We start from the raw sequence: 22,233 nt of genomic DNA, 5'->3' as shown, positions 1-22,233 counted from the left end.
ACTGGCCCAATTCTTACTTCTTTTACATCATATTTTCCCCAAGTTACAAAGACATTCGACTATTTAAATATAAGAGTACTCTCAATCATAAAGAAATCCACATAATATTAGGTTGTTGGAAAAGTCATGACACATTTTTGTATAAAAAAAATATGTCATGACTTTCCCAACAGCCCAATAGTTTCAATTTCGTAATAGTGATATAATTTCAAAATAACTGAAAGTAGATGGGCCAGCATACGGCATGGAGGTTAAGGGTGTGTGCACGTGCATGCCTAAAATCCTGAGGAAACGAGAAGGGACTGTGGTGTGGCCATCCACCCAGGGGTGACTTCTCACTTTCTTTTTCTCTCCTTCTCTCCGTCTGCCTCTGGCAAACACACACATCTTAGAGCAAAAGAAGCAAAGCAAACCAACTGAAAATACAGCCAAGGTCAGAAAGACTAAGTATTAAAGGTAGGAAGGGTAAAAAGGGCTGACTCTTCTATCCTTCCACCAATGTTACTAACTTTGCTAAAGAAAAACAGGCAAAATGGGCAAATGTACATGTGTGACTCATCAGAGGCTTAGCTGCTGAAATAGTTTATTATTAACCAGTCTAAGTTTAGCATGCCTTAAGGATATAAAGTTTCACCTGTGTTCAGAGGGCATGCTTATTTAGAGCAGAGCAAAGAACCATTTTAGAGATGTTTTTCAACTGCGAAAACAACTCTAACACTAACAGATTCTATTAACTGATCATGCTATTTTCCTATTTGAGGATGGAAACTCTTATTCATTCTTGTATGAATCAAAGAATACATTTTTACCGAAACTTCATTCCCGAGTCTCTGGCAGATCTGGCAGAACAATGGAATTCTGTAGCACCTGACCCCTCAAGGATTCTTTGTAGATTTCTGTCTGTTATGCCACCCCCTGTTGGAAAGAATAAGTAATATATTATATAGAAGAAAACTTTACATGAAATTCAAGGAATAATAATGACTGCTTGTTCTACCCAGAATCCCCACTCTATAATTTCTCATTGATTTAAGAATCATTCTCTCCTTATTCAGCTAGAATGAGATTAGAAAAGTGATTTAAAAAAAAAAAATAGACTACAGACTCTGAAGAACTGTTAAAGTCAAATAAGCTATACGACAGCATCTGATATGTATATGTCTACTGATGCATATAACAATGCTTTACGTTAATGACTTTAAATCTAAAAAGATTACTCTTGGACATCTGAAGAATTGTTAAAGTCATATAAGCTATACAACAGCATCTGATATGTATGTCTACTGATGCATATAACAATGCTTTACGTTAATGACTTTAAATCTAAAAAGATTACTCTTGGACAAAGGAAAATCACTGAGCATTCCATCCCTGCTCTCCCCGCAAAATCAGATCAAAACAAAAAGTGATGAGAGGTTTCAGGAAGGAGCCACAAAACTACAAAGTTGGAGATAGTCTAAAAGAATGAACCTCCAAGTTCCTCTACACGGCCCAGGATTTGAGAGTACACCGACTTTAACAGGAAATGAGAATAGTGCAAGGTACTGATAATTTATTCAATATTTATTATAATATTCACTTCCTGTTTCATTTCACAGAAGAATCTGCCTCTGCTTTATTGAAAGCACACGACCAAGTACTTTATGATGCCTTGCTTTGATGAACAATTTTTCAAATATATAAAGAATCATATTCTGGGGGCCAGCAGGTGGCATGGAGGTTAAAAGCACAGGACTCCCGGATGGCCAACCACAGTTTAAGTCCTAGACTTGGCGGCTTGAAAATCATGCTGGACACACATGTGTGTGCCCAAAATCCCAAAAGGAGAATAGAGAAGGGACTGTAGCACGGCCATCCCCCTTGGGGAGTGATTTCTCACTTTCCCTGTCTCTGTCACTCTCTAGCAAGCACACATGCCCTATGGCAGAAAAACTAAAAGAATGCTAAATTGGTACCAGTAGATTATAAATATTAATTTATTTTTATCTCCTTATCTCCTTATATATATATATAGGATATTTCAATACATTTTTAAATTAACATGAAATATGTACTTTATATCTCAAACTATTCAAATTGTTGAACTTGTCTTTATACACTTTTTAGATTCATTAACTTGGTCTTTTTTTTTTTTTTTTTTTTGAGAGGTTTTTGCTATAGGGCGCGTGCACTCGCCAGACAGACAGAGAGAAACAGAGAGACAGAAAGCGAGAAATCACCCCCTAGGGGGGATGGCCATGCCTCAATCCCTTCTCCATTCTCCTCTCGGGATCTTGGGCACACGCGCCCGGCATGAGTTTTAAGCCACCGGGTCCGGGATGCGAACCATGGTCGACTACATGGGAGTCCAGCGACATAGACATTACGCTAACTGCTGGTCCTAGATTCATTAACTTGGCTTTTTTTTTCTCCTTAAATGTACAGAGCCCTGGAAATAGAAGGACAACAGGCTAAGTTAGAGTTAGACTGAAATCTTGGCTTCATCATTGTAGCTCTTCACAGCTACATGCTCTTAGATAAAATACTTAAATTCACTAAGCTTCAACTTTTTCACCAATAAAAGAAGGATACTATTGCTGACCTCACAGCCTCATGGAAAGGATTAAGAGACAAATACATTAAATATTTATTCTAAAAATCATTATCTGGCCACTAAAACGTATGTTGCTCAGTTATAAGCAACTTCATAAGTGTAATACGGTTTCCAGACAGAGTAATACAGCTTTGCAAGTGAAAGGGACCCCAGAGGGCTAGATCAATATTCCTCTTTTTAAAATGGGGAAACTGAGCCAACAGCTGGCATGTGGTTAAGGCACTAGACTCCCACATGGCCAACCACAGTCTGAGTCCCAGACCAGGTGGCTTGAAATCACACTGGGTGTGTGTGTGTGTGTGTGTGTGCATGTGCGTGTGCGTGTGCGTGCATGTGTGTGGTGATTTTAAAATCCTAGGAGAAGAAATAGCAGTGGCATGGCCATCCCCCTGAGGGGTGATTTCTCACTTTCCCTTGCTGTGTCTCTGGCGAGTACACATGCACTATGGCAAAATAAAAACTTCAAAAAAAAAATGGGGAAATGGAGTCGAAATATATTCTAAGCTCCATTATGAAAACACCCACAGGGAAACTGCCAGGCTCTGTTTATGAATATATTTCTCAGTGACGAATTCTCATTAGGCATACACATAAACTTACCTAGGAATTTTTACTTGCTTGTACTTACTTACATGAAGTTATAATAATTTGTTTACAAGTCTATTCTGTGACCTCAAGTAGAAGAATTATTTCATGTTCATTTGTTTTCATATCTATAATACAATTAGCATACAATATGTTATTATAATTGGCATGTACTTAGCATTTGCAGGCCTGCCTTGTGGCCCAGAGGTTAGAGGAGCTGAATTCCACACAGTAAACCAGTCGGTTTGAATTCCAGCCCTGGCAGCCTGCAAAACACCGGAGCCTATGTGCATGTGTGCTCAAACTCTCGACAAGATGGGGAAACAGAGGAGATGGGATTGTGGCATGACCACAGCCCCTGCAGGTATGTTCTCCCCTCCTCCTCTCTTTCTCCCTGTCTCTCTTTGGTGAGCACATGTGCCCTCTGGCAAAATTTTACAAAGAAATAAAATAAAATAAATCATACCATAAATTATCATTTGTTCATAAAATTTGTTAACATACACGTATCTTTGTATATAGCATGCTCTGACTGTCAATTCTTTGAGGAAATAGTTTCTTACATAATTATCAAGTAATGCCTTATGCAAAACAGGTAACTTATTATTGCATATTAAACAAAGGGATACCTAATGTTAATCATCTAACCCTGGGTTTAGCTTCAAGATTAAATGTTTAATCTTAAAACAAAAAGCAGCATACTAAGTCTCTAACATTCCCTGATTAATCCACAAAGGGTCTCAATTCCACAGATAATGTTTTCTATCTATTCATGTTTCAGGGACCTTTTTATCTGTTTCATGTTTCAGGTCAAAGCCTTCCTAAATATCTGAAAATACCCTCTACGTACTTTTTTTTTTTGGGGGGGGGGGTTAATATAGGGCCCATGTGCTTGCCAGAAAGACAGAGAGACAGAAAGCGAGAAATCATCCCCAGGGGGGATGGACATGCCACAATCCCTTCTCCTCCATTCTCCTCTTGGGATCTTGGGCACGCACGCACATGCGCCCAGCATGAGTTTAAGCCACCAGCTCTGGAACTTGAACCATGTTCGGCTACATGGGAGTCCAGCAACATAGCCATTATGCTAACTGCTGATCCCTTACATACTATTTTTAAAAGTTACCTTTCGTCTACAGTTGTCACCATTTTGAACGTCACTGGTCTTGCCATTGATGGTAATGAAACGAACAGAAATCGAATGCCTTTTAATTTGATGTAATATAAAGTATATGGAACTGTCCATGAAGGATTCCTACCAAAATCATTTAATCAGAATCTAATCAAACCGTATGAACTAACCACCAGTTTATAAAAAATACAGAGGCTAGAGGAATAAGCTAAACAATATCAAAAGGAGACAATCTGATAATCCAGAAAGTAGAATATTCAACAGATAAGTGGTCCAACTTTTTTTTTTCAGCTTTGCTATAGAGTGTGTGCTCTCACCAGAGAGACAAGAAAAAAAAAAAAAAAAAAAAAAAGAGGGGAGGAAGTGAGCAAGAGAAAGCGGGGAAGTAAGAAATCACCCCCTAGGAGGGATGGCTATGCTGCAATCTCTTCAATTTCCTCTCAGGATTGTGGGCATGCACACACATGCATCCTGCTGGCTCCAGGACTCAGCCCACACAGTTGGCCATGCAGGCTCCAGTAACCACCATGCTACTAGTGGGTTCCGTGGTCCAAATGTCTTTTTGTTTAAATACACACAAACACAAGAAAAAGAAAAGGAAAACTTTCACATTAAAAAATATTAAGAAAGATAACAACCAATGCAATGCGTGTTCTGGGTCCTAGTCCGCACATATCAAACATAACGACACGTCAGGGTTAACTGAAGGAAGGTGACTATGGACCGAGGACTGCGCAGTATGGATCTGGTGCTTCTTTTGACAGGTGTGAGTGGTATTGTGGTCATAGTAAAATGCCCTTTTTTTAGTGATGCATAGACAACAATATCACAATGTCTTTAATTTTAAAATACTTCCGTAGTAAAAGAAATATGAGACAAATACAGCAAAATGCTAAGCCTAGGGAATGAACATGTTACCATCTACTTTTTATGTTTGAGAAACCTAATAAGAAACTATCAAAAAAGGCATTATGTACTTAATTGATTATGTGTATGATCAGGAGCGTATGGTCCAATTATTCTGGTTACAAGAAAGAATTTAGCAACCAGAGATTCTGGGAACTAAGAGAGTATTATATTTACCTGGGGCTGCTGTCTAAACATTTGCTTATACCCTGTTAGGGACTAGGATGCTGCCATAACACAGCAGCGCAGTATCAAGCCTGGTGTGCCTCGCAAGAGATGCAGATTCCAATTCATGAAGGTCTACACTATAGGAGAGCAAACAGAAACCCCAGTTCCAGTAGACTTTCTTAATTGCTCCTCTGAGAGAATATTTCGTTTTTTCTCTTTTCATCTGAAGTTTTAAAGGCCAGCACAGGGCTCCCAATCTTCAGCATTTAAAGCAACGCTACATTCTTGTCTCTGAGCACGTGCACCAGCACCTTCTCCCCACTGCCCTGCCTCCTGGGCACTCCCTGCACTGTCACTCAGTGTTATGCTAACGAATGGGTAGATGAATAAATACCTGGCATTACCACAATCCTGCCTTTAGCCTGGAAAAAGAAAAAAATAAGTAAATTTTAATATCTTTCTCTTAAATAGATAATAAAGCACTCAGCATAGAAATATGAGTCAAAGTATAGTAAATTTTAAAAAAATTACTATTAATGTCTGGTTTTCAGTAGATCTCTGTTTCTTTGTGATCCTGGGCAAGTAAGATGTCCAGAATAATAATTTTCTACCCAGAAAGATTAATTAAAAGACTTACACTGTGGGGAACCAGCAGTTTGCGTAATGGCTATGTCGCTGGACTCCCATGTAGTCAACCGCGGTTCACGTAGAAAGATTGTTTCACTGTATTAATTTAAAGACTTACACTGTGGGGAAGCAGCAGTTAGCATAATGGCTATGTCGCTGGACTCCCACGTAGTCGACCGCGGTTCGCGTCCTGGATCCGGTGGCTTAAAACTCACGCTGGGTGCGTGTGTGTATGTGCCCAAGATCCCGAGAGGAGAATGGAGGAGAAGGGATTGCGGCGTGGCCATCCCCCCTGGGGGGTGATTTCTCGTTTTCTGTCTCTCTGTCTCCAAAACCTCTCAAAAAAAAAAAAAAGACTTACACTGTTACGAACATAAAGATCAGGAGGATACGATATAAATACGGAATAATCACACTACCTCAAGGAAAGCGGTGCTGAAAATAACACTAACTCTGAGTTACTAATATACAATAAGATGGACCTAGTTGAATTTAAACAATATGTTTATAACACAGGAAAAAAAAGAACATAGTGGGGACCAGCAGGTGGCATGGTGCTTAAGGCGCTGGATACTCCCACATGGCCAACCACGGTTTGAGTCCCAGACCTGATGGCTTGCTTTCTCTCTCTCTCTCTCTGTCTCGCTCTGGTCAAATTAAAATAAATGAATGAATAAATAAAATTAAATAAATAATTCTTTTTTAAAAAAGAACACAGTATAATCGTAAATTATTGAAAAAAAATCTATTTGACTCTCAACTAAATTCTTTATCATACTAATTAAACAAAACCACAGGTTAATTTAGTTGGGACTATATGAATTGATGTAATTATTGATTCTGAAATGTAGGTTTTGAAATATTTACAAGACTATCATACCTTTCTTTTATTCTCTCTCTCTCCTTTGCCTATTAAGAAGGTACAAAAGCCTCAAATTTTAACCAATCCTTTGAGTCATATTTTTTTTTCAGAAAGATTTTTGCTATAGGTCACGTGTGCTTGCTAGAGAGACAGAGAGACAGAAAATGAGAAATCTCCCCCCAAGGAGGGATGGCCACACTGCAATCCCATCTTCTCCATTATCCTCTTGGGATTTTGGGCACACACACACACACACACATGTGTGCACGCGTACATGCCTGGTCTGAGTTTAAGTCGCTGGGTCCAGGACTCGAACCATGCTTGACTATGTAGGAGTCCAGCAACATAACCATTACACCATCTACAGGTCCATGAGTCACATTTCTTTGCACAGTCAGTGAGGTACATGATCGGTCCATTTTGTGTGTGTGTGTGTTTCTACTGCAAAATGTCTTTGTGAGTTTAACTTTTAGGACCCCAATAACAACCATGGGGGAGAGAAGATAAGTTTTTCGTCCCTACCATGGTGAACAAGATAGACAACAGACAGGTTTATTTATAAAATGAAATTTCAGGTAACAGTAAGCACGATGAAAAAAACAGAAAGCAAGATAAAGTAGAAAGTGAAAGATAGAAGAGACTAATTTATAGGATTCAGTAATTGTTAGAGAAGTGAGAGTAAGGATGTTTCATATTCTCACATGTACTGAAGCAAAGCATCTAAAACACAAAACATTTACTATCTAAAAAGCTGAACAGATTTTAGGAGTAAAAATATGATGTTTGCCTCCAATGAAGGTTTTCCAAAACATGTACAAATGATACTTTCAAAGAGTGAATTCCATCACTTTTTTTTTGGGGGGGGGGGACTTCCACAAAAATTATTTAGAACTGAGATTACTTAGTTGAGGCAATTTTTAAAAAATTCGGTTTTTATTTACTATTATTACTATTTTTAAAAAATCTGCTACAGGGCACATGTGCTCACCAGAGAGAGACTCGGGGGAGAGAGAGGAAGTGAGAAAGCAAGCTGTCATGTCCAGGTCCAGCACACAAACTGGTCGGCCATGAGGGAATCCAGCACCTTAACCACCAGGCCACCTGCTGGCCTTCGTCAAGGCAGTTCAACAATGATAAAGCACTTACTAAGGTCAGACATTGCAGTATTATTTGCCGTACTCCCTCACAACTGTGCTAGGAGGTAGCTGCTATTACCATCCCAACTCTGCAGACGAGAAAACGGAGGCTTAGGAAGGTTAGGTGATTTGTCCAAAGGCTCTGTTCATAAGTGATAAAACCAGGACATAAACAAAGGCCTGTCTAATCCCAAAGCATATAAATTAACCAGTAGTTCATTATAAAGTAAGTAGGTAGTTACTTCAAGAAAAAAGGTGGGAACCAGCAGTTAGCGTAATGGCTATGTCGCTGGACTCCCACGTAGTCGACTGCGGTTCGCGGCCTGGACGTGGTGGCTTAAAACTCACGCTGGGCGTGTGTGCGTGCGTGCCCAAGATCCCGAGAGGAGAATGGAGGAGAAGGGATTGCGGTGTGACCATCCCCCTGGGGGGTGATTTCTCGCTTTCTGTCTCTATGTCTCTGTCCGGAGCGCACGCGTCCTATAGTGAAAATCTCTCCAAAAAAAAAAGAAAAGAAAGAAGGTTAGTGTATGAGAATATTTTACCCCGCTTTTCCTGCAAACCAATGGATGAACATACAAATTACACATACATGGATTTGGAAATGCAATACATGGCAATAATGATCTATTCTATATTCTTAGCAACTAACCTTGTTAAACTAGAAACCTCATTTATCAGCCTGTTTTAAAATATATCAGGCTTTCCCCTCTATACCAAAGATAAAATACGAGCACTTTGGTAAGGTTTCCAAAGCTCTGGATATCAGTGCTTTCTTTATGTTTAACATTCTGGTTGCTCTTCAATATTTTAAGTTATGCCTACTTTTTCCCCAGGCCTATGCATATACTATTTCATGTACATGGAACAATTTCCCCCAGCACCTCCTAATCGTACAGAGATAACTCCCGAACATCATTTAAAGAAGTACAACATTGCAGTTTGGATGCCTTTTCTTTTTCTATTTTAAGAATTATTTCATTTTATTTCTTACTATTATTTTTAAATTTGAGCAGCAGGCCACCTGCTGGCCTTCGTCAAGGCAGTTCAACAATGATAAAGCACTTACTAAGGTCAGACATTGCAGTATTATTTGCCGTACTCCCTCACAACTGTGCTAGGAGGTAGCTGCTATTACCATCCCAACTCTGCAGACGAGAAAACGGAGGCTTAGGAAGGTTAGGTGATTTGTCCAAAGGCTCTGTTCATAAGTGATAAAACCAGGACATAAACAAAGGCCTGTCTAATCCCAAAGCATATAAATTAACCAGTAGTTCATTATAAAGTAAGTAGGTAGTTACTTCAAGAAAAAAGGTGGGAACCAGCAGTTAGCGTAATGGCTATGTCGCTGGACTCCCACGTAGTCGACTGCGGTTCGCGGCCTGGACGTGGTGGCTTAAAACTCACGCTGGGCGTGTGTGCGTGCGTGCCCAAGATCCCGAGAGGAGAATGGAGGAGAAGGGATTGCGGTGTGACCATCCCCCTGGGGGGTGATTTCTCGCTTTCTGTCTCTATGTCTCTGTCCGGAGCGCACGCGTCCTATAGTGAAAATCTCTCCAAAAAAAAAAGAAAAGAAAGAAGGTTAGTGTATGAGAATATTTTACCCCGCTTTTCCTGCAAACCAATGGATGAACATACAAATTACACATACATGGATTTGGAAATGCAATACATGGCAATAATGATCTATTCTATATTCTTAGCAACTAACCTTGTTAAACTAGAAACCTCATTTATCAGCCTGTTTTAAAATATATCAGGCTTTCCCCTCTATACCAAAGATAAAATACGAGCACTTTGGTAAGGTTTCCAAAGCTCTGGATATCAGTGCTTTCTTTATGTTTAACATTCTGGTTGCTCTTCAATATTTTAAGTTATGCCTACTTTTTCCCCAGGCCTATGCATATACTATTTCATGTACATGGAACAATTTCCCCCAGCACCTCCTAATCGTACAGAGATAACTCCCGAACATCATTTAAAGAAGTACAACATTGCAGTTTGGATGCCTTTTCTTTTTCTATTTTAAGAATTATTTCATTTTATTTCTTACTATTATTTTTAAATTTGAGCAGAGAGGGACAAAGAAAGAAAGGAAGAAAAAGTGAGAAAGCAAGCCACCAGGTCCAGGACTTGAACTGCATTCAGCCAGTGGGAGCTTGGCCCCTTCACCACCACACTACCTGCAGGCCCCATGGATGCCTTTTCTTCTGAGAAACTTTCCTTAACTACTGCCAACCTTCATCCTCCAAATGGGGGACTAATTCCTCCCCAATGTGCCACTACAACACCTCTTTTTGAACAGTATTCTATTAAAATTAACCATTCTACTAAAAGAGGCTGTTGTGCAACACACTGTAAAGGCAAGGACTATATACACAATTTGTCACCACCATGGTGCAAAAGCTCTGCACCTTACATGTACTTTAAAAATACCTGCACAAGGGACTAGCAATTAGCGTAATGGCTATGACGCTGGGCTCCCATGTAGTTGACCGTGGTTCGAGTCCTGGACCCGGTGGCTTAAACTGACGCCGGGCACGTGTGCGTGCATGCCCAAGATCCCGAGAGGAGAATGGAGGAGAAGGGATTGTGATGTGGCCATCCCCCCTGGGGGGTTATTTCTTGCTTTCTGTCTCACTGTCTCTCTCTTTCTGGCAAGCGCACGTGCCCTATAGCAAAAACCTCTCTAAAAAAAAATCTGTACAATTATTAAGACCCAGAGTAGCAAACACATCAGGATTCTTAGATGAAAGATACACACATACACACAGGAACACTCAATAACATTACTGTTTTCTCTCTTACCCCCTCCTTCCTAAGAAAAAGAGAACCGTTTTTTTTTTTTTTTTTGGAGACGTTTTTGCTATAGGGCGTGGTGGGCTCGCCAGACAGACAGAGAAGGAGAACCGATTTTTGACAGGGTCCTGTCAGACCGTGATCGTCCTGCTTCAGCCTCCTAGCAAGCCAGAATCCCAGGTGCATCCCACCACCCCTTCCTGCTCAGGAACTGAACTTGGGCTCCCAAATGGCCTGTCTCACACAGTGGTGTTCCACCACCTGGACCATCATGGCTGGGAACTTAGGAAAACGTGCCTTCATAACAAATAGTTGAGTTTCAATCACAGTTGGTCAATCACTCAAGTCAGCTAGGAAAAACATCAAGCTTTAACCAATGGTGCCATCCTGCACCTCACTTCTGTATTCTGTATGCCGTTTCCCTTTTCTGTTCACATTGCCCAGCCACATGGCAGCCTTAGAATCTTTCTGAATCTGTTCTGTTCTGGGGCTACCCGATTTGTGAGTTGCTCTTTGCTCTATTTAACATTGTTGTACTTAATTTTTACTTTAATGTGTTAGCGTCAGACGTGAGATTTAACAGCCAACTCCAGCAACCCCTCGGAATACCAGGGAACAAGGCGAGGCACTGTGGAGCCCACGGTTCACTGATCTCTGGTTTGTAACTGGCGGTCAGGGTGAGTTTTTCTCTCTGGTTCTGAGCCTGATGAACTTGTGTTTACAGCTCTCTAAGTTTATGTGAGGAAGTTTTTACCTAGACTGGGTTCAAAAGTTAACATAAACTGGACTGGGGCCCAGGACTGCTGGGTTGGATCCAATAATGAAATGGATTGGGTTCAGTTAGAGGCTTCCCACTGTGGTATATGTCATGAAAAAGTACGGAACCAGCAATTAGCGTAATGGCTATGTCGCTGGACTCCCATGTAGTCGACCGTGGTTTGCGTCCCGGACCCGGTGGCTTAAAACTCACACCGGGTGCGTGTGTGTGCGTGCCCAAGATCCCGAGAGGAGAATGGAGGAGAAGGGATTGCGGCATGGCCATCCCCCCTGGGGGTTGATTTCTCACTTTCTGTCTCTATGTCTCTCTCTGTCTGTCTGGCAAGCGCACGCACCCTATAGCGAAAAAATAAACCTCTAAGAAAAAAAAAAAGAAAGAAAGAAAAAGTATAACACAAGGACCAGCAGACGACGTCACTAGACTCCCAAGTAGTCAATCACAGTTCAAATCATCCCAGACCCGGCAGGTTAAAACACACCTGGTGCATGTGTGTGTGTGCCCAAAATCCCAAGAAGAGAAGGGAGAAGAGGGATTTGTAGTGCAGTCATCCCCCCAGGGGGAAATTTCTCATTTTCTCTCTCTCTGGTGAGCACATGTGCTCTAGAGGAAAAATCTCTCTCAAAAAAAGAAAAGTATAATAGATACAATTATATACAGTTAGAGTATCAGGAAGCTTCAAAAGGTTCATGGAAAGTGGAATTAAGACAATATGTGTTCTTCTCACTAGCACATGGATCATTATTCTCCAGGACAGACTACAAGTTAGGTGACAAAACAAATTTAAAAAAATTTTAAATACAAATACAAAGCCATCCTCTGACTGCTCTACAAATCATGCTAACAGATCTCACGTGAGAAAAATAAGTATTTCTTTTCTTTTTTTTGGAGAGGTTTTTGCTATAGAGTGTGTGCACTCGCCAGAAAGACAGAGAGAGAAACAGAGAGGCAGAAAGCAAGAAATAATCCCCCAGGGAGGATGGCCACGCCGCAATCCCCTCTCCTCCATTCTCCTCTCGGGATCTTGGGCACGCACGCACACGCGCCCAGGGTGAGTTTAAGCCACCGGGTCCGGGACTCGAACCGCAGTCGACTACATAGGAGTCCAGCGACATAGCCATTACACCAACTGCTGGTGCCAAAACTATGTATTTCTTCTTGCACTGAGAGAAAACTATATTTCCTCCTATATTCAGAAATGAAAGAATGTAATTTAGTTTTAGAATTCACTTCTAGATGGTAATTATCTCCTAAATTTTATATGAGATCCCCTTAGTATACATGGGCTGACAAGAGAAAAATGTGGCTTAAACGATCAATGAGACACTCTTGGCAAAGAAAAGATCAAATTTACTGTGTTTATCCGAATTAGGTCAGATATTCTGTCATTACGGATAATTTGATCTTAAGAGCCGTGGTTGATAAAAACCCTCACGGGAAAAGTAAAAGTTATATAAAGGCACCACTGCCTCGCTGCTTTTTCCAATAAGGTAAGCACGAAGCTTAGAGTCACAGCCCAGCTGTAACAGAATGTCACGGGTAACCACTACAGAAGCTTAGGAAGGAAGAGAAAAGCTGCGTTTACCTGGTCTATGAGTCGCTTTATCAGGGGCAGCCCTTCTAGGGCCGAGCTGTCACATCCACTGGTCAACACGCGTTCAAATCCCAGGGTTAAGAGGGTCTCTAGAGCTGCTACTGGATCATGAACCATGTCAAAGGCTAAAGTAAATAAAATTGATATGATTTTTAAAAAGATTTATTTCATTTCTCATCATCATTATTGTTTGTTTAATTTGACCAGAGAGAGAAAAAGGGAAAGTAGGAAAGCAAGCCTCCAGGTCTGGGACTCGAACCGTGGTCAGCTATGTGCGAGTCCAGCCCCTTAACCACCACACCATCTGCCAGCCCTGATTTGAATTTTGAACACATATCCTCTAATTCAGTATTTTCAAATATGTAGTATATATACATTGGTATGTGTGAATTTAGATTATAGTGGCTTATAAGAGCCAAATTTTAAACAGTCAGGAATTTTGCAAGTCAGATTATTAAATCAATTGGCAGTTTGAAATAGTCAAGCTGGAGTATTTAAGTAACGGATGTCAGAAAATGGTAACATCAGGGTACTCTGTCTCAAGAGCCACTCCATCTGTGCACACTCTGCATACCACAGATGGTGTACGTGATCATTTTAACAGCACACATTTTAATAAGTGTATTTACTTAAATGCAGATAAAAAGTGAAAAGTTTCCAATTTCAAGAGTTTTATACAAGTTTTACTTTAAAATGAAGGTATTTAAGGGGGCCGGCAGGTGGTATAAAGGTGCTGGACTCCCACATGGCCAACTGTGGTTTGAGTCTTACTTTCTCTCTCTCTCTCTCTCTCTCTCTCTTTCTCTCTCACTTTCTCCCTCTCTAGTCAAATTTTAAAATAAATAAAGTTAAATAAAATAATTCTTTAAAATATATAAATAAAGGAACTTAAGATTTTGGGACCAGCAGTTAGCGTAATGGCTATGTCACTGAACTTCCATGTAGTAGACCGCGGTTCAAGTCCTGGACCCGGTGGCTTGAATTCATGCCGGGCGCGTGTGCGTGCGTGTCCAAGATCCCGAGAGGAGAATGGAGGAGAGGGGATTGCGGCATGACCACCCTCCCCCCCAGGGGGCTGATTTCTCACTTTTTGTCTCTCTGGTGAGCGCATACGCCCTGTAGCAAAAACCTCTCCAATAAATAAATAAACAAACTTAAGATTTCATTTAAAGAAAATTAAATTTCATTGATTTAAATGAAATCTGTACAGGTAGTATTCAATTATGGTAAAACCGTAAATGTGATAACCAAGTGACTCAAATTTGGGAAACCGCTCTAAGGCTTCAGACAAACTAGACTCCACAGGATGGATACTACCCTCACCAGTTTTACAGCCAGCCTTGGCTCATAGCCTCGTCACTATGAGCTGTTACCCCACACACTCAGGGCTCACAGCAGAGACACGAGTATTTTTAACACACTATATGAGGTTTCAATTCCATCCCACTTTCTAAGAGGCTTTTCCCTCTCAGGACCCTCAGAGAGTAAAGTGGCACCAGAAAGCCCACAATAGAAAAACTACTGCTTTGTTTCTTAGCAGTGTAACAAACAGAGAAGTATCTTATCTCATCTAGACTAAGTGCCAGGATCCTCTGGACAGGCCCCTTCCTTTAGCACTTTCGTGTAAGGAGGCAGCTAAATCCACCACCGAGGATCTTCCTTTTCGGCGGCAGCACCCTCTTACCAGTAGGTACACTAGCACACCATCTCGTTAAATACGCAAGAGAAAAAAATGTGGGACCTATGGCAATGTAAAACTTCTACACATTTTGAAAACATGAAAATATTTCTGCTAGGGGCCGGCACGTGGCATGGTAGTTGAGGCACTGGACTCCCACATGGCTGACCGTGGTTCAAGTCCCGGACCTGGTAGCTTGCTTGCTCACTTTCCTTCTCTGTCTCTGGTCAAAGTGCATGCCCTGTAGCAAATTTAAAAACAATAATAATGAAAATAAAATTAAATAAATATTTTTAAGAGAGCTTTTGCTATATGGCATGTGTGCACGCTGAAGAAATAGAGATAGAAAGCAATAAACCACCCTCCAGGGGGGATGGCCATACTACAAGCCCTTCTCCATTCTCCTCTCAGGATTTTGGGCACACACGCAGACACGGCTGGTGTGAGTTCTAAGCCTCTGGGTCTGAGACTCAAATCACAGTCGATGACATGGGAGTCCAGCAACATCGCCATTACGCCATCTGCTGGTCCCCCAAATAAATAATTCTTTAAAAAATATTTCTGCTAGACTCAATGGACATAGGGAAAAAAATAGAAATTTGAATTATTTTATTAGTTTAAAAATAGAAAAAATATATTCTATATGACCAGCTTACTTTTTAATTATTTACCATATCAAAATTTTAAACCATCTGGGGCTGGCAGCTGGCGTGGTGGTTAAAGGTGCTGGACTCCCACATGACCGACCATGGTTTAAGTCCCAGACTTGGCGGCTTGCCTTCTCCCTTTTTTTCACTCACTCTGTCCCTCTCTGATCAAATTAAAAATAAATAAATAAAGTTAAATAAAATAATTTTAAAAAATTTTGAACCATGTATTTTTCACTAAATGTTTAAAATAATTTAATAAAAAATATTTTTGTACTTAGAAACATTTTCTGAGGCACTGGACTCCCACATGGTCGACCGTGGTTCAAGTCCCGGACCTGGTAGCTTGCTTGCTCACTTTCCTTCTCTGTCTCTGGTCAAAGTGCATGCCCTGTAGCAAATTTAAAAACAATAATAATGAAAATAAAATTAAATAAATATTTTTAAGAGAGCTTTTGCTATATGGCATGTGTGCACGCTGAAGAAATAGAGATAGAAAGCAATAAACCACCCTCCAGGGGGGATGGCCATACTACAAGCCCTTCTCCATTCTCCTCTCAGGATTTTGGGCACACACGGGGACACGGCTGGTGTGAGTTCTAAGCCTCTGGGTCTGAGACTCAAATCACAGTCGATGACATGGGAGTCCAGCAACATCGCCATTACGCCATCTGCTGGTCCCCCAAATAAATAATTCTTTAAAAAATATTTCTGCTAGACTCAATGGACATAGGGAAAAAAATAGAAATTTGAATTATTTTATTAGTTTAAAAATAGAAAAAATATATTCTATATGACCAGCTTACTTTTTAATTATTTACCATATCAAAATTTTAAACCATCTGGGGCTGGCAGCTGGCGTGGTGGTTAAAGGTGCTGGACTCCCACATGACCGACCATGGTTTAAGTCCCAGACTTGGCGGCTTGCCTTCTCCCTTTTTTTCACTCACTCTGTCCCTCTCTGATCAAATTAAAAATAAATAAATAAAGTTAAATAAAATAATTTTAAAAAATTTTGAACCATGTATTTTTCACTAAATGTTTAAAATAATTTAATAAAAAATATTTTTGTACTTAGAAACATTTTCTTTTTGGCTAACCTCGAGATGCTAACTTTTAAGTAACCTAACGTCTTTTAGTTATTGCTATTTTTAAAAAAACATTATAACAGCAAGTTGATGAAAACAGTTGTCCAGTAGCATCATACATTTCAAAATAAAACAAGAATAAAAAATACTTTATCACTAATAATGGATTCAGATGTTAGTGTCCACTCTTAGCCTAATCTTCCTTTCTTTACTTACCAGAGGGTGTGTGCGCTCCCCATAGAGAGACAAAGAGACCCCTCACAGGGAATGGTCAAGCTGTACTCTCTTCTCCTTCATCTCTCCCTCCTGAGACCGCACACACATGCACATGCACCAGGTGTGAGCTACCAGGCCAGAACTCAGATCACGGGGTCAGCCCAACTAATCTTTGAATGCTTACTCAAAAGGAAGAAAAACAGAGCCAGCCCGTGGCCTGGTGGCTAAGGAGCTGGATTCTACGTGGATGACTGGTGGTTTGAGTCTTAGTGGGTAGCCTGAAAAACACACCAGGCATGTGTGCGTGCATGCCTAAAATCCCAAAGGGAAAAGAGCACTGTGGTGTGACCATGCTTTCTATATCTGAGAAGTGAACACACTCACTGGTAAATTAAAAAAAAAAATGGAAAAAAAACATTCAACGGTTTCTCAAGCCTATCAAGTCAAAAATACTTCTGACTGAAGACTTCTTCCCTTTCTTTTTTCTTTTCTTTCTTTCTTTTTTTTTTGGCAAGGTTTCTGCTATGGGGCGAGTGCGCACACCAGAAAGACAGAGAGGGAGACTTTTCTTTTCATGTGCGATGGCAGAGCCCTCTGAGGCAGAACTGATACTTGTTCCTCTATTTTTCTTTTTTTAGGTTTTTGGCTTTGAGTGCTTGCACGTCCCCAGAGAGAAAGAGAGACAGAGACAGTGAGAGGGAAAGTGAGAAATCACTTCCCAGGGAGGATAGCCATGCCACAATCCCTTCTCTGCCACTGTCCCTCCACAGGATCTTGGGCACACACACACACCCGGCATGAGTTTCAAGCCACTGGTCCAGGACTGGAATGGCAGCTGATCATGTGTGGGTCCAGCAACGTAACTGCTATGGCATCTGCTGGCCGCAAGCCAACAGTCTATTTCTCAAACCGAGGATTAGCCAAAGTACACTGGAATTACATTAATAATTATCTGAACTGTAGATAAGAAGTATTTAGTTTTTTTCGAGAGTTTTTAAAACTTATTATCTATTTGTGATCAGCAGTTGGCGTAATGGCTATGTCACTGGACTCCCATGTAGTCGACCAAAGTTCAAGTCCCGGACCCGGCGGCTTAAACTCAAGCCGGGCACGTGTGCGTGCCCAAGATCCCAGAGGAGAATGGAGGAGAAGGGATTGTGGCATGGCCATCCCCCCTGGGGAGGGGAGTGATTTCTCGCTTTCTGTCTCTCTGTGTGTTTGTTTGTTTGTTTGTTTCTTTCTTTCTTTCTTTTCTTTCTTTCTTTCGTTCTTTTTAAAGAGGTTTTTGATACAGGGCGCGTGCACTCACCAGAAAGACAGGGAGAGACAGACAGAAAGCGAGAAATCACCCCCCAGTGGGGATGGCCACGCTGCAATCCCTTTTCCTCCATTCTCCTCTCGGGATCTTGGGCACGCACGCACATGCGCCCAGCGTGAGTTTAAGCTGCCAGGTCTAGGAATTGAACCACAGTCGACCACATGGGAGTCCAGCGACATAGCCATTACGCCAACTGCTGGTCCCATCTCTCTGTGTGTTTCTGATGAGTGCATGCGCTCTACAGCAAAAACCTCTCCAAAAAAATCATATAAATATTATTTATTTAATTTTATTTATCATTATTATTATCATTTAATTTGCTGCAGTGTATTGTGCTCATTAGAGAGACAGAGGACATGGGGGAAAGTGAGAAAGCAAGCTGTCGCAAAAAAAAAAAAAAAAAAAAAAAAAGGACCAGCAGTTAGCGTAACGGTTATGTTGCCGGACTCCCATGAAGTCAACTGTGGTTCCAGTGCTGGACCCAGTGGTTTAAACTCACACCAGGCATGTGTGTGTGCATGCCTAAGATCCCGAAAGGAGAATGGAGGAGAAGGGATTGCGGCGTGGCCATCCCCACTGAGAGGGGATTTCTCACTTTTGCTATAAGGTATATGCACTCACTAGAGAGACAAGGAAAGGTGGAGAAAGATAAAGTGAGAGATAACCCCTCAGGGTGATGGCCATGCCACAATTCCTCCTCCGTTCCCTTCTCAGGATTTTGAGCATGTACACACATGCACCCAGAGTGAGTTTCAAGCTGCCATCTGCTGGCCTCGGAAGTATTTTTTTTGTATTTTTTTTATATGAAAATATAACAAAAACTTTTTAGAAATTATTCTGATGTAGATAAGCTATCAATAATGAAAAGTGATTTTTTGGGACCAGCAGATGGCCTAATGGTTATGTTGGTGGACTCCCAGTCAACTGCCATTCGATTTTTGGACCAGGCGGCTTAAACTCATGCAGGGCACATGTGTATGCAACCCCAAAATCCTGAGAGGAGAATGGAGGGGGGATTGAGGAGTGGCCATCCCCCCCGCGCGGGTGTCAGCACTTTCTACCCTTTCTACCTCTCCATCTCTGTCTCTCTGGGGAGCACATGTGCCCTATGGCAAAACTCTCTCTAAAAGAAAATAATAACAACAATGAAAATAAATTTTGTATACCATAGTGGATGTCTGTTCATGACTACCTAATATCTATTCCTTTTTTCTATGGCCGTTAGAAGCTTCTCTTCTCCTAGGAAGCCTAGTCTGAGAAAGACGATCTCACCTCTAGCTCCAGGAATAATTTTGTCTGGCTTAAGCCAGGTAGTATGTTTCTTTCTTTTTTTTTTGGAGAGGTTGTTGCTATAGAGCGCGTGCGCTTGCCAGACAGAGACAGAGAGCCAGAAAGCGAGAAATCACCCCCCAGGGGGGATGGCCACGCCGCCATCCCTTCTCCTCCACTCTCCTCTCGGGATCTTGGGCACGCACGCACACGCGCCTGGCGTGTTTTAAGCCACCCAGTCGGGGACGCGAACTGCGGTCGACTATATGGGAGTCCAGCGACATAGCCATTACGCTAACTGCTGGTCCCCCAGGCAGTATGTTTCATTTCACCGGAATCAGTGATTTATGTTTGAGTCACACATGACCTAAGGCGATCTAATGACCATGAACGTCAGGATTCTTGCTTGGAGGCCGAGATAGGCACATGCATTTGCAGGCAATGCTTATCTCTCCTGCTCTCTAATACACCCTGCCACTACCACCACCGCCACAGCTTTTAACAATTTTTCACAAATAAGGCTTCGAGTTTGCTAGCAATTGTACATTTATAAATAGACAACTTTTAGTCTGAAGACTTAAGAAACCAGCTGGTGACAATGTAACATTACAGAATTGGGTTCCATAGAAATGTAGCAATTTTGGAGACAGAACACTGACACCAAACTTCTAAAATGGAAATGACTCACCTCGGTGGAAAGTGACTGGCAGAGGACGGCACATAGCTATAAAAAGAAAGTGACATAGCAGCATGAGTAAAGAGGTCATCACTGATTACCATCTATAGAAGTCTCCACACTAGGCGAAGCATTTTCATATGTTCTCCTAAGAAGAAAAAACATGCATTAAAATCATAATACAATGGTAGCTTTATAAATCCACAAGTCCTCTTTCCACGTACCTTCAACATCTAAAAAGTGGACAGCTACTCCTTTGAGGTGCCAAACACCTGAGCGGTACCAAATAAAATATCTGATCTGGCAATTCTAAGGGCAGCATTATATCCATTACTGCCCCTCTGAGAATCTTAACAACAACTTTGGCCTGGCAATATTGGGTCGTTGGGAAAAGTCATGACCATTTTTGTATAGAGAACCAGAAAAATACATCTTGACTTGCCTGACGACCTAATAGGTAGTTTGCTTGTTCTTTCCACCTCTCTCTGTCCTCACCAACTGCAACAGCTTTGGAAGTTTGTGATGCAGTGGTTAGAGCAACCAAAGTAAATCTTCCTGAAACCTTCGGGGACAGGAGCATTATCTACACCAACTGAGGAGTCAGGAGGGTTTTGCCAAGCATACCTTCCTTCACCCCAAATTTCTAAGTAACTACTGTTTAAAATAATTTTGCTGGGGGTCAGCAGGTGGCATAGTGGTTGGAGCAACGAACTCCCATATGGCTGACCGCAATTTGAGTCCCAGACCCAGTGGCATGAAACTCACACTGGGTCATGTGTGCATGCATGCCCAAAATCCTGAAAAGAGAATGGAGGAAGGGATTATGGTGTAGCCATCCACTGGGGAGTAATTTCTCACTTTCTCCCTCTCTATCTCTTTGGCGAACACATGCGCCCTATGGGAAAAATTTCTCTTAGAAAAATAATTATTATGACTTCCTCCCATGCCCAGCGTGTGGTCCGTGGCTACCCACGCGGGTCCGACACACATATCGAGAAGTGTTATTTCTGCTCGGGGCCCATCTACCTCGGCCACGGCATGATGTTCGTCCACAACAACTGCAAGGTGTTCAGATTCTGTAAATCCAAATGTCATAAAAACTTTAAAAAGCAGCACAATCCTTGCAAGGTCAGGTGGACTAAAGAATTCCAGAAAGCAGCTGGTAGGGACCAGCAGTTAGCGTAATGGCTATGTCACTGGACTCCCACGTAGTCGACCATGGTTCAAGTCCTGGACCCGGAAGCTTAAACTCACGCCGGGCATGTGTGCGTGTGTGCCCAAGATCCCGAGAGGAGAATGGAGGAGAAGGGATTGCAGCATAGCCATCTCCCTGGGGGGTGATTTCTTGCTTTCTATCTCTCTGTCTCTGTCTGTCTGGTGAGCACACATGCCCTATAGTAAAAATCTCTCAAAAAAAAGAAAGAAAGAAAGAAAGAAAGCAGCTGGTAAAGAGCTTACAGTGGATAATTCATTTGAATTTGAAAAACGTAGAAATGAACCCATCAAATACCAGTGAGAGCTGTGGAATGAAACTATTGATGCAATGAAAAGAGTTGAAGAGATCAAACAGAAACATCAAGCTAAATTTATTATGAACAGATTAAAGAAAAACAAGAGCTACTGAAAAGTTCAGGACATCAAAGAAGTCAAGCAAAACATTCATCTTATCCGGGCCCCTCATGCAGGCAAAAGAAAACAGCTGGAAGAAAAATGGTACAGCAGTTACAACAGGATGTGGACATGGAAGACGTTTCTTAAAAATCAACCTCGTCCCCATTTCTATGCGTACATGTGAAAATCTCCTTTGGAGACTTAGAACTTCTAAATTATTGATGTTTTTTCTTTTACATAAGGTCATTCAGATGAAAGGTGATTAAAAATACATCTCTCCTACATTGCTGTCTACAAAACATGAGATATTATGGATGTCAGATTCCATCTCAATGTTAAATCCTCACTGCTAGATGTGGCTATGTAAGTCATGAGAACTTTTTATAAATACCAAAGTGAATTGTGAGCATGAAATGGTTGTGCCTTTTGGATGTAGAACGAGGCCGCATTTACATAACAGCTAGTGATAAAAGTGCAAGGCTGGTGATATAAAACCAAATGTTCTTTTTAAATATTAGCATATTACCTTTATTAATGTTGTAGAAAAGGGGAT

The 22,233-nt window shown here is 41.3% G+C and overlaps 1 protein-coding gene across 6 annotated transcripts in view; it reads right to left on the bottom strand.

The window, feature by feature from the left end:
- Positions 1–22,233, bottom strand: part of CUTC (cutC copper transporter) — a 40,375-nt gene that overhangs the window by 2,653 nt on the left and 15,489 nt on the right. For 4 of the 6 annotated variants that reach the window (XM_006157370.3, XM_014591181.2, XM_006157368.3 and 1 more), the window contains 4 exons: positions 20,082–20,117; positions 13,169–13,302; positions 5,779–5,806; positions 810–915 (listed from right to left, as the gene is read on the bottom strand). In XM_006157370.3, coding sequence (XP_006157432.1) covers positions 810–915; positions 5,779–5,806; positions 13,169–13,302; positions 20,082–20,117 — 304 coding nt within the window. Of the gene's footprint in view, positions 1–809; positions 916–3,031; positions 3,307–5,778; positions 5,807–13,168; positions 13,303–20,081; positions 20,118–22,233 lie in introns of those variants that run through there. The other 2 variants (XM_027775284.1, XM_014591182.2) reach the window with 2 other exon arrangements.

This window comes from Tupaia chinensis, unplaced genomic scaffold (assembly GCF_000334495.1).
Source record: "Tupaia chinensis unplaced genomic scaffold, TupChi_1.0 Scaffold000539_1, whole genome shotgun sequence".
NCBI lineage: Eukaryota > Metazoa > Chordata > Mammalia > Scandentia > Tupaiidae > Tupaia > Tupaia belangeri.
The sequence above is the reverse complement of the archived record's forward strand: the minus strand, read 5'-3'. Positions and strand labels throughout refer to the sequence as shown.